General features: G+C 44.9%; 3 protein-coding genes across 11 annotated transcripts; all 3 read right to left on the reverse strand.

The window, feature by feature from the left end:
• Positions 1–157: 157 nt before the first annotated feature.
• Positions 158–8,070, reverse strand: LOC100835007. Of its 6 annotated transcripts, none has more exons than XM_024460273.1 (19): positions 7,818–8,068; positions 7,482–7,504; positions 7,183–7,361; positions 6,602–6,715; positions 6,386–6,398; positions 6,168–6,304; positions 5,794–5,889; positions 5,096–5,150; positions 4,527–4,611; positions 3,980–4,166; positions 3,702–3,861; positions 3,595–3,632; positions 2,998–3,079; positions 2,824–2,928; positions 2,674–2,699; positions 1,293–2,499; positions 1,093–1,202; positions 838–989; positions 158–582 (listed from the first exon to the last, which is right to left on the reverse strand). In XM_024460273.1, exons 1-19 carry the CDS (start codon positions 7,857–7,859, stop codon positions 526–528), a joined length of 2,868 nt encoding a protein of 955 aa, XP_024316041.1. In that variant the 5' UTR covers positions 7,860–8,068; the 3' UTR covers positions 158–525. The 6 variants fall into 6 exon arrangements, with proteins under 6 accessions (XP_024316041.1, XP_014753886.1, XP_010232986.1 ...); XM_014898400.2 differs by having other exon boundaries at positions 2,998–3,067; positions 3,971–4,166; XM_010234684.3 differs by having other exon boundaries at positions 3,971–4,166.
• A 528-nt stretch (positions 8,071–8,598) lies between these two features.
• Positions 8,599–10,875, reverse strand: LOC100835316 (pentatricopeptide repeat-containing protein At5g66631). Its single transcript, XM_014899536.2, has one exon. The coding sequence runs from the start codon at positions 10,780–10,782 to the stop codon at positions 8,860–8,862; it is 1,923 nt and encodes a 640-aa protein (XP_014755022.1). The 5' UTR covers positions 10,783–10,875; the 3' UTR covers positions 8,599–8,859.
• Positions 10,876–11,193: 318 nt separating this feature from the next.
• LOC106866247 (protein NETWORKED 4A) lies at positions 11,194–15,658 on the reverse strand. 4 transcript variants are annotated; one of them, XM_014899538.2, is made up of 6 exons: positions 15,587–15,658; positions 15,397–15,455; positions 15,211–15,268; positions 14,468–14,572; positions 13,597–13,708; positions 11,194–12,891 (listed from the first exon to the last, which is right to left on the reverse strand). In XM_014899538.2, the coding sequence occupies exons 5-6, from the start codon at positions 13,700–13,702 to the stop codon at positions 11,669–11,671; spliced, it is 1,329 nt and encodes a 442-aa protein (XP_014755024.1). In that variant the 5' UTR covers positions 13,703–13,708; positions 14,468–14,572; positions 15,211–15,268; positions 15,397–15,455; positions 15,587–15,658; the 3' UTR covers positions 11,194–11,668. The 4 variants fall into 4 exon arrangements, with proteins under 4 accessions (XP_014755024.1, XP_024314045.1, XP_024314046.1 ...); XM_024458277.1 differs by having other exon boundaries at positions 13,597–13,713; XM_024458278.1 differs by lacking the exons at positions 15,397–15,455; positions 15,587–15,658 and having other exon boundaries at positions 13,597–13,713; positions 15,211–15,274.
• Between the last annotated feature and the right edge of the window lie 412 nt (positions 15,659–16,070).

Consider the following 16,070-nt stretch of genomic DNA (forward strand, 5'->3'; position numbering starts at 1 on the left):
TTTTCGGTGTCTTGCACAATGGAGATCATTTTGAATGTTAAGTTCAGACATAACTAGAAACAGATCACCATGCCCCACGCCGTAAAAATAGAGCAAGTACATTACAACCAAATATCTGCGAGTAACATAGTGCGTCGGATTCAAGACAAAATCCACAGGCAAACCAACACAGTAGAAGGATCATGTTATCTTATGGGACAGAGACATTATCAATTATCAAGAGTCAGGTATTTGCAGAGAAGCATATAAACATGTGCGAAACTAATTAGACATGGACATGTCTCTTCTCCTTCAGTTTTAAGGAGTGTAAAATGATTACAGGTTCTCTTCAGAAAAAAAAAGAAGGTTACAGGTAAACCCCCCTGACTTGTCATCTCCAAATAATCACACATGTCGAAGCAGGTAACATGGATGGATGCTGAGCACAGTTCAGCGCGTTGCAATTCTGATTTCACGTATCATACAGATGCCACTTGAACACAGTATCTTACAACAACAATTCTGATTTCATTCCTTCTTAACCGTTTAGACACTCCTTGCAAGGACATGAGATCCATCCTCCATCCTCCTGAAGTGTGTAACCTGAATCAAAAGCGTACCAGAATTCAGAAGCTAATGGCAGTGCTTGGTATCCATTTAACACTATACCTGATAAAGACATGTGCAAGCATTATCACAGGGATTATGCATAAATGATTTTGCACACCAATGCAATAGCTCTGGGGACACTTACTCCCGGAGCAAAACAAATAGACCATCCTCAGGACAGGTATGCAATTCAGACTCAGTAATAGACAGAAACGGCATCATTCACTAGACCTAGCTATTTTGCTTTACCTTATCGAGCTTGTCCTTTATTGGTGTATCTACCAGTATCTTCTGAACAGAAAGCCGCTGGAGAACACGACGTTCAAGCATAACCTCATACTGAACATCACTGTTGTTCGGTGACACACCTGTTATCACCTTCTTCTCAATTCCCACCTTCTCTAGAGATCAGCATATAATAATGACACAGAGGAAGATACAGTTTTTGTTAACAAAATGTATAACAGAGTTAAAGCAAGAGCTATGGTAGAATGAGCAACAAACCTGCAGCAAAAGGAGACTGAAACATATAATTTCTTTTAGTATGATCCCCAACATCATGAATCTTGTTTCTCACATGCAATGGAGCTTCAAAGTCAATGACAGGACTTTCTCTGTTAATGGGGAATGAAATGAGCATCTATGTAAATCTACGGAATGACAGAGACTCAGGGATGAACATATTTGAAGGGCACACTACTTACATCATTTCCTTTCTTATGCAATCAACACGAGCATGAATTTCGAACATTCCTCTTGAGGTATCCTGAAGACAACTCAAGTTTGCAGGAGGTTGTGTTGCTGCTGTTGACGTTTCCTTCTGCACTCCAGGACAATTGGTCACTTCTGAGCCATCAGAACATGTTTCAGCTTCACTCATCTTGATTCTGAAATCTGCGGAGGGTTGAGCTGTTTCTGGTTTCTCGGACCTCTCAATCTTGTCTTTGTTCTTCTCCCCATTTTCCCTTGCCAGGAGGTCACTCAGCTCAATATCTCCCCGAAAAGTGCCATTACTAACATGGCCATCCTCCCAGAATGAATTTAGTCTGGTCTCCTGAAAATCAATACCAGGATTGAACCCTTGCCTCAATTCATCCCTGGCAGACTGCTGAGAACATGTGGTATGTTGACCAACTACACTTTGGCCTACAGAACCTGCAGAATGAAATACGTCTGCATTTGGGTTCTTGAAAGGGTCAAAATTATCTTCTTTCTTCCTGTTTACACTTTGGCCTACAGAACCTGCAGAATGAAATATGTCTGCATTTGGGTTCTTGAAGGGGTCAAAATCATCTTCTTTCTTCCTGTCTACCTTCTGTCCCAAGAAAGTACACGCATCAATGTTGCTCTGAAGGTCCTTGCCACAGAATGGGTCTGAAAACTCAATATTATCACCAAATGTATCAGAAACGGGATTCTGCAGGCGAGTGTCATCATACAAATTGGCATTGTCAGGTCTGTGGGAAACAGGATGAACTCTTGGAGCAGGTCTCCTTTCTGTTGACCCAACCGTATGATACCCGCCCACATCTGGAATGGAATTGAAAGGTTTATCTTCATGCATTCCAGTGCAATTCGATGGGTTGTGTAGTCCAGTGCTACCCTTCAGATGGGAGGTAGAAGAACCCCAATCAGCAAATTTTTCCTGAAGTGATAAACGGCAGTTTGGTTCTCTAGTTCTCTGTTGCTTAATTGCCTTGTCTGGACAATAACTCGCTTCAAGATTCCTAAGATCTGTTGTTCTTTTATGGTATTCTTGATCCCCGAATAGCGAAATCCCATCAAGATGTGCATCCATTTCTGGAATATCTAACTTATCCAACCTTGTATGGAAGTCATCCTTCTTGTTCATGTTATTCTCTTCGCATTTTACAGAGAGTAGTGGTTTCTTGTTCGTTCTGTCATTCATTGCTATGGCATCGACCACAAAGAAGAAGAAAACTCAGTAGACAGGTATATGCATGCCGTCCTAGTCTATCCAACACATCAATCATCGATGCAAGGAGCCTTTACTGGAGAAAATCACTGAACTATCATTTGCTGGAGACAAGAAAATAACAGAATGAAATAGCAAAAATCACTGACCTGCAGCAGACGAGCATGATTCTTCACTGCAGATAATAATATAGATGGATCAGCAAGATAATTCCTCGTAATCTTGAATGGCAATATGATGCATACATTCATAAGAATTGAGCCCAATCAACAAGACAGCCAAAGTTAATTTGCTAATACCTCAATGGACTCCTCCTTTTATCTGAATCATCTACCATGTCAAAAGACCAAGCAGCAGGACCAAAAGTGCTGTTTGAGTTGGGTATTTTCTTAATTGGTGGGTGCCTGGCCAGAATGTGAACAAGATCAGATTGTTGTGTTAATATAATTTCCAGGAGGCTTTGTTGCGCTCACCTTTCCCAGTCAAAGTGTACCATATCGTTGTCATCATCCAATAGCAACTGATCAGAAAAGTGGTCATGTCCTGATGGATTTGCTTAAAAAGAAAATTGGTATTAATTATTAAAAATGCTCAGGATAAAGAAAAGGTTGCACTAATTAGTCACAGCAGTGGGGGAACTGTCTCCTGCTAGGCATACCCAGGGGCAAAACATAATACTCCCTCCGATCCATAATAAGTGTCGGAGATTTAGTAGGAAAACAAAGGGAATCATACACTCCAAGCATCAGATACCATAAAAAGGCAGAAAAATCAATGAATACATAACAGTATTTCTTGAGAGTAATTTATCCATCCTAGGTGTCTCATGAATTAATACAAGGTAATTTATCTATCCTAGGTGACTCACCAAGTTGTAGAAGTAGCAGATCTAGACTACTGATGCTCTTTACTAGTAAAGTATGAAACCATGGTACTCCAATATCATAGTACACAACCAATTACACATTCACAGACCAGTAAGAAATCAATTTGGAAAGATCAGGGTGGTAATGTGGAATTCTAACTGGTGCATCGAAATAAGAAAAAAAACATAAACAGATAATTCTAACCTGAAGTCTGAAACCTTGAGCTAGTTCCTATCAAAGTTCTGCAAGAATAAAATTGAATTATTAGTCCGAACTCAATGGTCATACCCAAATATATGTGGAGAAGCAACCTTTGTTCTGGAGAGTATCTTTCCTTAAAACCATAGTCGACTGGATCAAATTGTTCTGCTCTTGGAGTACCAAAATGATCATCTGAATTAAATGATTCCATCTTCCACAATCTCTCGGAATTTATAGCAGGCAGACTGTCGACTATTCTACCATGCTTTGCTGTCCGTAGTAGAAAAATAGAAATATGAACCATAGTAGGTGTAGCATTCTGTTAGGCCGCGATACTTGAATGTCAGACTCAGTAATAGGATGGCAAAGCAGAACTTACACTGCCAACCTTTTTGAGCTTGAGGTTCACAAAACATGTCTTCATCCTCAGGATAGAGGTTACCATTATAGTTCTCAAATGAATGTGATGAATAACTGTTTTTTCTCCTTTCATAGTTTGACTCATCTACAAGACTACCCATTTTGTCTGAAGAAATTCGCTCTTTCATCATGCTGATACCTTTCAGTATAGAATCCTATTAAAATGATACAAAAAGAATTGCAAAATGCAATTATTAGCTATGAAAAAGAGAAAAGATCTAATGCTACTTTGTGAAGTCAACCAAAGAAAAAAATTAAGTGAAAAATACAAATCATATCAGGAATTGTTTCCACATGGAGTTCAACGCAGAAGTCTGAAGCAACAAAACTGTGAAAATTATACGTATATCCATCAGCTCCCATTGCGAGTAGCCAATCTACATAATTCTCGACGTTATGTTTTCTACTTTTCTCCAGGATTTATATGGTTACACCTGCTATCATCTCCTTTTGTGCCTAGCATATATAACATGGACATGATCCCAAAGAAACGATGAGGCAGCAGAGATTCTCACCAATCCCTTTGTGGCATCAAAGGGGATAGACCGCCTTGTTTTATTTTGCGTGTAACGCATGGCCTTTGGAGGCAAAGGTAAAACCCTGTAAAAGCAAAGTAAATGCAAGATATTTAGAGGCCTGGCATTGAGCCGGTGAAAAGTCCAGACATGATTTTCTAGTTGGTCAAGGAGCTTTTTAGCCCTTTTGCTACCTGAGCTGTAGCAGCGAGGTGGGAAAACTAGACCATTTGGACCAAAGTCTACTACTTGGACCAATAATATGTTACTCTAGGTCTCAAGGGCAAGTTTTATAACACTTCGATAAGCGTCAATGCAAATTAGCATCTGAAAAGTTTCTTTATTGCAAGAAATGGTTTTCCTTGAGGTAAAGAAATCCAAAACAGTTGTCTCAATTACCACATGTTCCCATGGATACTTCATTTTCGAGAAATGTCAACCTACTGTTTTCAAAGAAATATAAGTAAAACGAGAGAAATGTCATGCTACCATTTTCCATAAAATTGAACACTGCCTATTATTTAAACTTATTCAAAGAAAATTAACTTTATATTCAGACTAGAAGCAACCTTTTGGTGGATCTTGGTGACTGGGGAGGAGTTTCCATCTCGACATGGCCAAGGCCTGAAAGCAGAAGCACACAGTTATGTCTAGTGAACCATTTCTATATGCTGTTAAAAGAGGAAAAGGAAATGGACCAAGATTCATCAAGGACAGTAGTAAGGTAAAATCCACATGTCCACCACAATGTTCATACAAATTTCACAATGAAATACATTAACGATCTCATAAGTTACAACAATTTACTTGTGACCATCAAACCTTATAAACAAAACGAAACGCATGAATGTTATTTGGTACAAGTGCTCATGGAGAGCAGCAACCATGCAATACACACGAATCCAGGCTTTGTAGTGTAACTGTAAAGTGAACTCCACGTGGGAACAGCATTTGTTCCAGTTATCACAGGCAACTTATGACAACTGTCCTTTCTGGGAACCACCCGTTGGACGGGTGGAGAGAGGGGTGGACTGGTGGAGTGCCCAAGCCATTGACCCGGGTTCAAATCCAGTGGTGGCATCCAGTTCCCCACTGTGATGCTGTTTCAAATAAACTGCTGATTCCTGCTTTTCCCAAACTTATGGAAACATAATTCTAATAATGACCCAACATGATAACATCCTTTATAAGCAGCATTCAGTTTAACCAAATTAAGATTTCCTAAGATAAAAATATGATTATGCACCAAATATTCTTGAAAAATTACCTTTAACAAAAAATGAAACGTGAGGCTCACGTGCAGGTTGTGCAGTAGATTTATTATTCGGTCCCTCATAATTGACCAAATCAATAAGTGAAATTTCTGCAAGGACACAGAATGGTTAAATTTAAGTTTCAAGAATAAATAACAAGTTATGTTTATAAATAAATGTTCCATGTAGACAGACTCAGATATGCACACTACACATTTTATGTTTGGTTGTATGCAATAATTCCTCACCAAACTAAGCACTTCTATTAGGGCTAATAAATTTCGTCCATGATTTCCTTTCAGATAGTTGCAATGCATAAACTTGAACTATGATTCAGCCAGTAGATCCATTAGAAATAATTGACTGATAGCAGTGAAGGAAACATCACCACCACTGTGGAGGTCCACATTTAAATTTCGCTTCTTCACACCAGAATTTTTGGATGGGGATATTTTGCGAACAACAGGATCTTCATGAGGGTTAACAGAAACTGCAACATCTTGATGACCAATTGGTGATGATAATCTGCCAAGGTACAAGACTAACATCTCACAAAACTAGACCATTTCCAGGCACACACTTCGCATACTGCAAGAAGATACTGACCTTGGCTGAGAACCTGCAAAATAGAAGCATTAATTTTTTACTTACTCAACTTTATCTACAAAGCTTACTGCATACTTCAGAAATTAAACCTAGTACCTACCTATAATGTGAAGTTTGTGGACACAATTGACCTTGTTTAATATATATGTGTTACATGTTATATAAGAAAATCATAAATGAATCCCACATCTGATATACATAAGGATGCAATCTTACTTGTTTCCTTCGGATTGATATTGTATACCGAAGTGATCTTCTTCAGTGCCTCTATAGGGGATGGATTTAAAATTGTACAATCCATTTGCGGAAGTAGAACAGTGCTATCTACATCTGAAACAAGAGTAAAACAATCATACAAAAATCGAGAGGTTAAATGTATGAGACATTCAGGTTCATAATGAAACATGAAAAGCATTAATGATGCAATAGTGTCCCCACAAAAACACACCATACAAAACAAAATAAAGGTACCACAAGTGCATTGCAAGTTCATCTGTTATATAATACCATTGTTGAGTTTATATTTACAATGTAGCCAGGGAACCCGCTTACTAGTTATCATTTGTAGCTACAAGAAGACTGTACTCTATCTTCTATTCATAACGGAAACCAGATCCACTCTTTGCAAGGTTCACATATATACTTGAAATGTTCTATTCAACTATGGTGGCATTAGTCAGCTTGCTTGATCAGATTCTCCAGAGATTGTGCTAGAAGGGCAACATGATTGACCACATAAAAACCATGCCTGGCAAGTTCATTACTACTATCACTGTAAAACATGTATAGAGGCTCACTTTCAGGGCCATTGCGGTGACAGACTGGAGTTGCCAAATTGTTCAGGCTTAAGACATCAAGCGATCGAGGCGCCTGATCACCATAAGCTTGGTTACCTGCGCCATCTATGTCATCCTGGTTCTGCAGCCCTTCCCTCTGCTGCTGCCGCCTCTTCTTCTGCTCGAAGTACTGCCTCTGTCTGCCCACCATTAGCGTTTCGGTGATCAGTTCAACCAACATAAGAACAGTAAAACTTCGCAGCAACCATACACTTTTAGTTACACTTGACATCGGTGAGGATGAGGTCAACAAGGTTTACCTGCTCTGTATCGATTTCCTGGACTGCTCATGTCAAGGCCGAACGCAGCACCGTCAGCCGATTCGCCCCCAAAAAAATCAACCAAGTGTTAGCACTTCGTTACCAAAAATACCCGGGCGCTACATACATGGTACGATTACTTTGAGGTTTACATGTATCCAACGACCAACGTACCACCGACCACAATGCCGCGGTACGGAAACAAAACAATCCGATCCGATTCAAACGAAACAACAACAACCCAAACAATCATGCTGGATTGCCCAAACTAATTGCGGCTGGAATTAAGCGCGTCGTAAACGGGCGAATAAGGCGGGGGAGGTCCGAGAAACTTACGGTGTACACCTTCCTCCTCGAGCCGCCCATCCATTGCAGCATGACGGGGGGGAGAACGATCGCGCTACCCTCCCAGGTGGCGCGGAGAGGGAGGGGCGCGTGTGGTGCGGATGCGGAGGGAGAGGGAGGGGGGAGGTGCGCGCGGGCAGCGGAGGCGTAGATTGGCCAGCCGAGCAGGAGGTCGGCAGGGGTTCGACGGCGCCGTGGGAGCGGGAGCGCGGAGAGGAGGAGGCGCGGAAGAGAAGTGAAGTCGGTAGCGACGGCAGGGGAGGAACGGGAAGGAATGCCTTCGCACATTCGCCGAGCAAATTCAAATGGCATCAGTGAACGGAGGATGTAGCATAGCACGATGATTTTATTTTTTTTCTCAAAAGGTGAGGTGATTCTATTAATCTTTTAGGCAACTAAATTTCATGTTACTCCCTCCGATCCTAAATTGTTGTCGAAATATTACATGTATCATCTAGACATTTTTAAAAAAAATAAATACATCCATATGTGATCAAATTTGAGTCAAGAATTTAGAATCAGAGGGAGTACATGCCAACCAGCAACTAACCGGCAAAGTTGCATTAATATTCCAAATTGTACAGAAAATGGTTCGATGCACCTACACCTCAAATTTGTAGTTTTAAAAAAAAAATTAAGAGAGTCGTAGTGATATATTATATTCACCTGCAAAATGTATCCAGAAATATAACCATTTAGTCCTTTGCAAAAAAATTTTTGACGGCAGTAGTTTTCTATGATCGGAAGATGGCCATTTTATTGGATGAAATCGTTGCAAATGAATATCCATGTCGAACTTCTTCTCAACTTCTGAAAATTGCAAATGATGGTGCATAAGCTAAAGCTAGCATTGGTTTCTCATGGCGATTACAATTCCAGTCTGTAATCATCCTAAGCCGCCGTCATGCTTCTTCAGCTGCACTGCGATGTCAGTGATACACCGCCGCGGCGTCGTGCTCCAGGATGAGCTCCCATTTCACGAGCTGCCATGACGAGCATGCCGGCGTCTTGAGTTTCGAAGTGGAACATCAATTCATGGCTTGTTCATCGCGGTCAAGGCTTCTGAATCAGGCTGCCTGAAGCAGCCGGAGTAGATGTCGTACACCTTGTCCAGGTCCGCGGCGCTCACCGTCCACACGTGGCCCGGTGCCGCTTTAGGGAGGCCGTCTTTGCCGCCCGCCGCGAGGATCTCCTCGCACCTCTCCTCGACGAGCGCCGCCTCCCGGAGCTTCCCCTCCTTCCACAGGCTCTTCACCAGCAGCGCCTTGGTGCCCACGTCCGGGGCGACCCCGGCGCCACGCATTTCGTCGAACAGCTTCAGCGCGAGCGCGGCCCGCTCCCGCTTGCAGTATGCCCTGACGAGCACGCAGTACATGTACGCGTCGGGCTGCAGCTCGCACTGCCGCACCAGCCCGAACAGCCTGTGCACGCCGCTGAGGTCGCCGGCGCCGGCCAGGCTCTGCATTAGCCCCGAGAAGGTCTGCAGGTCCGGGACGACGCCACGCTCCGCCGCCATCATCTCCTCGAGGAGCACCAGGGCGTCGCGCCCGCGGCGGCACTTGGCCATCGTCCTCAGCAGCGACGAGCAGAGCAGCGCGAGGTTGGGTCTCGATATGGGCCCGCAGATGGCGTCGGCGTCGCGGAACACCCGGACTGCCGCGTCGGGCTTCTTGGAGAGACCGTAGAAGTCGAGGACGAGTCCCACGGTGGCGAACGGGAGGAGGATGCCGTCGGCGCGCACCTTGGCGAGCAGGCGGTCGACGAGGTCGACGTGGCCGGCGCGGGCTAGGATGGTGACCATCCTCGCCACCGTGTGCCGGTCGTGCGCGAAGCCGCCGCCGCCGGGGTGGCACGCCACCCAGCAGAAGAACTCCCACGCCGTCGCCGCCTTCTTGAACGCGCGCAGAAGCTTGCACACCAGCCGCGGCGTCCACACGATCCCGGCGGCCTCAAGCTCCGCCACCTCCTCCGGGGCCCAGCCTTCCAATGCCCTGGCCAGCTCGCGCGGGTCCAGCCATGGCTTCAGCGTCTCCTTAGTACCCCTGGACCTGTCCTTGTCGCCATCCTCCTCTTCCTCCTCCCCTTCGCTGTCTCGTCCCTCGCCCTCCGCGTCATCGACGGCGTACGGGATCCTCGCGTCGGGCGAGAGCTCACCGACGAAGTCCTCCGTGCCCTCCGTGTGCCCCGCCTCCCTCATGGCGGCGACGGCGGCCCGTACCTGCGGGCCGGGCAGGACGCCGTCGACGGCGCCCATCTCGCGGACGAGCCACCGGAGCTGGTCGAACCTGCGGGCCTCGGCGAGCGCCTCGGCGAGCACGTTGTACTGGCGGGTGGTCCGGCGCGAGCGGATCGAAGGGAGGAGGCGGAAAATGTCGAGCGCCTGGTCGAGGAACCCGGCGGAGGCGAGGTGGGAGACGAGGACGGTGTAGGTGCGGGTGTTGGGGAGCGCGCCCTCGGCGACCATGCCGCGGAAGGCCTCGACGGCGGCGGCGTGGGCCCCGGCGCCGGCGTGGAGGTTGATGACGAGGTTGTGCGCCTCGGCGGGGCGGTGTCGGTGGCGGTGGGGGGCGGTTTTTGTTGGGATGGAATCGAAGGCGGCGAGGGCAGCGGGGTGGTCTCCTGCGGCGGCGAGGAGGCGGAGGCGGGTGAGAGGGGGAGGGGGGAGGGGGAAGGAGGCGAGGAGGGAGCGGAGGTCTGGGAGAGATGCGGGGGTGGCAAGGCGGGAGGCGAGCGCGTGGAAGAGCGGGAGCGGCGCAGGGGAAGGGAGGGTTCGGAAGAAGGAGAGCGCGGAGGATGGCGTGGGCGCGCAGCGGATGCCGTGGAGCGCGACCACGGGGTCGTCGGGCGGGGGCGCCGGCGCCGGCGGCGGGGAAGGGGAGCGGAGGCGGAGGCGCAGGGAGTCGATGAGGCGCGCGCGGTGGAGGTAGACGGCGACGCGGCTGCCCGGTGGGGCCATCGCGTGGCCTGGGAGGAGGCGGCGGCGGCGAACGCTTTCGTCCTAGTCCCTCTTGAGCTCAAGAGACAAGAGAGGGTTTTAGAACTGTACCCGGGAAAATGCAGCGATTACTTAGCAGTGCAGCAACATCACATCACAGGTTGCCAGGTTGGTACACTATTTTCTTCACTCTGCATATTGCAAGCTGTTTAGAATTTATACTGAAAATAAATTTTATGTTTACTCCATCTTTGTCCTAGATAATCTAAGCACGACTTTTTACACCGTATTCAGTTTACGATGCATGATTTCAGGTCACGATTTTCCCCTGTTCAGTTGGTCATAGCCTCATAGGTGTGCTTGATTCAGTCCATCACATTTTTTTTCACTGTGCGGAGAAGAATGTATCTTGTACAGTTCAGCTCGAACAGACTAAGGTAAGATTCCTGTCTTTATGTAGTAGTACATGGAAGAAATCAAATGAGTCCAACAACAGAACACATCATGCAATACAATGACAGTTTATGTCAAAAGATACTTGTGGATCAGTAGATGCTTTGCAGATTGTAACCAATCCAAACAAACTCTCGAAGAGGACATCAACGGCGGCAGCATTAGGAGTCGAAGGCTGTTGCATGCAAATGCATCATCAGGGACATTCATATTGCCAAAGGAAATGCATCCAGTGCAAAATGTCTCACACAGCATCAGCACATACATCACCAGCATCCATCACCTCAGAGTCACAGGGCAAGCAAATATCCAAGAGGAGGCCACACTGACGGATCCATGGTAGGATTTCTCAGGTTTGCATGATGTTTATATCTTAAGAAGAGAAAGAAGAAAAAAAGATACCATTGCTTGTTTGCTAAATTCTAGCTACTGAATTTTTTCGATAAAACAGGGTTTATTCCTGGACAACGCTCCTTCCCCGCTCCACGACCCTCTCCAGATCAGCGAACCACGATCTCAGCAACGATTTCTCTTTCGTGATGCTCTCGAGTTCCGGTTTCAGATCTTCGATGCTCTGCTGCATCGTCAGGATCTCAGCTTCATGTCTGAACTTGTCTTCCGAGAGCATTTCAGTGGCATGGATGAGCTCCTGCCTTTGCTTCTCTGCTTCAGCATTGGCTTCCTCCAGCTCCTTCACCAGGTCCTCCACTAGAGATTTCTCTTCTGAAACTTCCTCTAGCTTGCGCCTGGTGCCCTGGATCGTTTCTTGCAGCTTGGTTACCTCTGCACTGTTGGTGGACTTCTCCTGCAGCAGCCTTTTGGATGCGGCAGCAAGCTCTTGCCTGTATTTGCTGATCTCGGCATCGCTCTCGGATAGTTTGTCGTCGAAACGCCGCCTAGCTGAAACCACTTCTTCCTTCAGATTGACAATGTCAGCCCCCAGTTCCTTGTTTTGCTTCATCAGACCAAAGTGCTCTTCTGACAGATTTCCGAAGCTCCTTTGGAGATTGTTGATCTCCTCTTGTGAAGACAGCAGCCTCTCCCTCGTCGACCTGAGCTCTCCCTCAATGTCTTCAATTTTTGTAGCATAATTAGCACCATTTCCATTTTCTTTACAATCGCAATGGCACCTCAGGCTCTTCTCCTCGAATACCTCGAGCTTCTCGTTTGCATCACGCAATTTCTGGTTCGCTACATTGAGCTCATCCTCAAGCTCAAGAACCCTCTGATGCAATGTGTAGGCAATGCCATCATCCTCACAATCTTCAGACTTGGCATCAGACTCTGACTGTGAAGCAGACTCAGGCTCCTTCCTTGAGGATGGCGAATCATAGCTCTTGTTGCTCAGGAAGAAGTCGAAGCCTGCAGCTCTAGGGCTCTGTTCCCTTGTCCAGGACTTGTGTGGCTCGGGAGACGGCGAGGGCGACCTTTGCAACTCAGAACCACACTCGGAACCGGTTAAAGATCCTGGCGAATGCAGCCTTGAAGGGATGTTCTTGCGCAGTTCACCAGTGACATTGTCGTAGCGCTCAGCTAAAGCGCGGTACATGCGGTAGAAATTCTCGACATGGGTGATGAGCATTGGACGCCTCTGGTAATACATTTGTGCTTTCTTCGCAAAGGAGTCACCATCCTCCTCAATCAGCTGCACCATTTCCTTCACTTGCTTGTCCATTTCTACATATTTCAGTCAGGGAAAGATTAGACAAGGCTACTTTGAGCATGAACAACAGTGACATACTAATAGATAACAGTTGAAACAAGCAAAGACAACACCTCAAATGACCCAATTACAATCTTATACTCATTCCAGTAAAATGAATAATAAGAGAAGAGCTTTAAAACAAAGAACATGAGTAGTGCTTGTAACAAAAACAACAGCAAAGTTCCATGTAAAATATCAAACATTCTTCTTTCACCTCGCTGTCAGTTTCTGCTAAAATGAAATAAGTACAACATTTCTCTCACTTGTCCATGGAAGCATCAGCAGTCTTATTTATGTTCTCCAGCAGTTTTGTGTATTATTAAATAATGTTAAAACTTGGAGCAAATGCACTGTGAATAAACACAGAAGCATACTACACCTAAACCTGTGTGAACTTCCATGGTACTTCATTTACTAAAATGCCCATTCCTGGTAAGCTTAATGAAAAACAATCAGATGGTGCTACTGTACCATAGATACCATATGTACATCAGAAGCATCTGAGTACTACAGAAGATAGATGTCGTACTTCCTTTGGCTTATTGTTCATCTATGCTCATCCCAGTGCAAGATACAATCAGAAAATGGTACTGTACCTATGCATGCATTGACAGTAAACATATACTAGCAAGTACTAACAAAATCATAGAGGCATTTTCCTGGTAGTGTCAGCTTACCTTCCAGGTTTTCTGCAAGCCATTTCGAGTTCTTGGGGCTAATGTGACTGTCCCACCACCATGAATGGCGCTTCTTGGTGGGGTTCCTTTCCAAAGGTGGCTTCATTTTTCACTAATCTTCAAGGAAAAGCAAGAAGTTTAGCAGATGCAAGCACCAAATGTAAGGGCAAAATGTGGATTGACGGCAAGTATGTCACAATTCCAAAGAAAAAAGAATTATAAATGCCAACCATAAACTTTAGGGCTGAAGTTTAGCACCGTGAAATGAATACAATACGCCACATAGCATAAACACACAGACCTTGTTCGTTGGGTGACGAAATGCTTTCAATGTGAAAAATAGCACCATGCAATTAGCATCTGGTACTACAGTAGTGTAGAACTGTGCCGGTTTTCTAGTTCCTCACTAGAACTAAATCTATCATGTGAGAAACAAATGTCTAAATCACACATGTGATGCACTAGAAGAAATGAAAGATACACCATATATCTGGTGAGATCATCAGGTTAATAGATAAGATCGAGTTATTTGTGCAGCAACAAAAACATGAACATATTTTCCTCAAAGAATGGCCTTTTTTTGTCCAAACAAAAAAGCAATGGTTCAGAAAAGCCACAAGGCATTCCACTGTTCAATGATTAAACAAGCGCGTTAATATAGGCCGGTTTCATTAAGAAAGAAACAGCGGTGGCCATGTAACCAAAACCATATCAAAAGAAAACATCATCTCTGCAGAAATCTGCAAGATCTTGGGAATAGATATCTCTCCAAAAAGAGCAACTGAACACACACCAACAAACTCAAACATACAACCGAGAAGGATTGGAACAGATTCCACATAAGCAGGAAACAGCAAGAACACAATCTCACCTGAGAGAAGAGGCCCCTCCCCTTCAGTCTCAAGTCAGGATCCTGTAACAAAGGTGCCAGCTTTGTTCATGGCTTCATGTTGACCAAATCTGAGTACTCGAAACACTACAGAGACAGGCAGGAGGGGGAAGAAATCAAGAGCAGGTCAAGAAGAACAAGTAGCTGGATTTATGCTTCGGTCAATGCTTGAAGCGAACGCGTAAAAGAGTCTAGAGAGCCTTGGAAGATGCAAAGGCACGAGGGTGGCAGAGGACTAGTACTGCTGCCCACCAACTCCTGCTACTATGTGGTTGAAGAATCCAAGATCTACCGATGCTTTTAAAAGAAGAGAACATGAAGCATAGGGAGAGAAAGTCTGCATCTTTTTGTTCGCACTTGGGGTATATGTACAGTGTTCTCTGCTCACCCATTGAGAAATAATTTGGAAAATCTCTTCAAAAAAGGAAAAGAAAACAGAAAAGGAGAGATGGAAATACAAGGATGGGACAGAAATAGACAAGAAATAATAATGGCACATGGCGCCACCAGCCATGCCGATAGGGTCAAGATTTCACGGCTTGCAGGATATGGCAAGTACGCAAGCCATGCAATTGAATTCTTGCCGTAGAAATAAATAAGATATGCATGAGAACTAGAAGGAAAGAAAAGGGGTAAAAAAAGGGAAGAAATAACGCCATAGAAAATAAAGAAGGAAACAGTATAAGGTTTGGGAGCAAGAGTGGAAGGAGGTTGATGCTTGTTACCTTCCAAAAACTTAGCCTGTTCTCAAAGTTTCTGGGCAGATGAACAGAAGCAAAGGGCCTGCAAATTTCAAAATATGTGTTTTGTCAACTGTCAAGAAAGGAAACACAACGTTGTTGTGGCCTTATATAGGAGGATCAACTCGACAGGAATGAACAGTTACAGAAAAGGAAACGAGCTAGTATTACCGTTGGATCGATGTGATCGGATGGCTGATGGGTGCAAGTGCAACCCCAAGAAAGGTTAACTGCAAGGACTATGTGGTAAGCAGGCGTTGAACAGGTATCAAAGAAGGAGAGTTGGCCAATTGAATGGACAAGAAACTGAAGTCTTCAACTCAAAAAAAAACAAAAAACAACTGAAGTCTGAAACGTGTACCTGAGTAAAGTGCAGCCCCGTGGAAACTGAGGCTCGGCCATGTGATGCTTCTGAATTCCTGATCCCCGGGGTATTAAAAAATTCAGGTTATCCCTGCACATATCCCCTTGTATTTTAGTACATATGTTGTCTGTTTGTTTACATAAGCAAATGCAGCATGACTTATTGTGATAATTCTGCCCTTTTTTCTGCCAAAGAGTAGGGATTTATTGCAACTTTCAAGAATGTTGTTCTCTCCAAAAACATTCAAGTGTAAGTTATGTGTTTTTTTAGCAAATCATGGAGAAAAGTATGGTCAGCTCGAGGCATGGATAGTCAGAGTGACAGGGACAGCAGACAAGTCACAGCTGCAACCCCCATTATTTCTGCCGTAATCTCTGAACTGAAACTACTTTTCAGCTCCTCCTAGTCTTGCTTCTCTTTTAATAGTGAAAGGACGTTGCTCTAATACAGAATAGAACAACTTCACAGCAGCAAAAGGAAA

This window comes from Brachypodium distachyon, chromosome 2 (assembly GCF_000005505.3).
Source record: "Brachypodium distachyon strain Bd21 chromosome 2, Brachypodium_distachyon_v3.0, whole genome shotgun sequence".
NCBI classification, from domain to species: Eukaryota; Viridiplantae; Streptophyta; class Magnoliopsida; order Poales; family Poaceae; genus Brachypodium; species Brachypodium distachyon.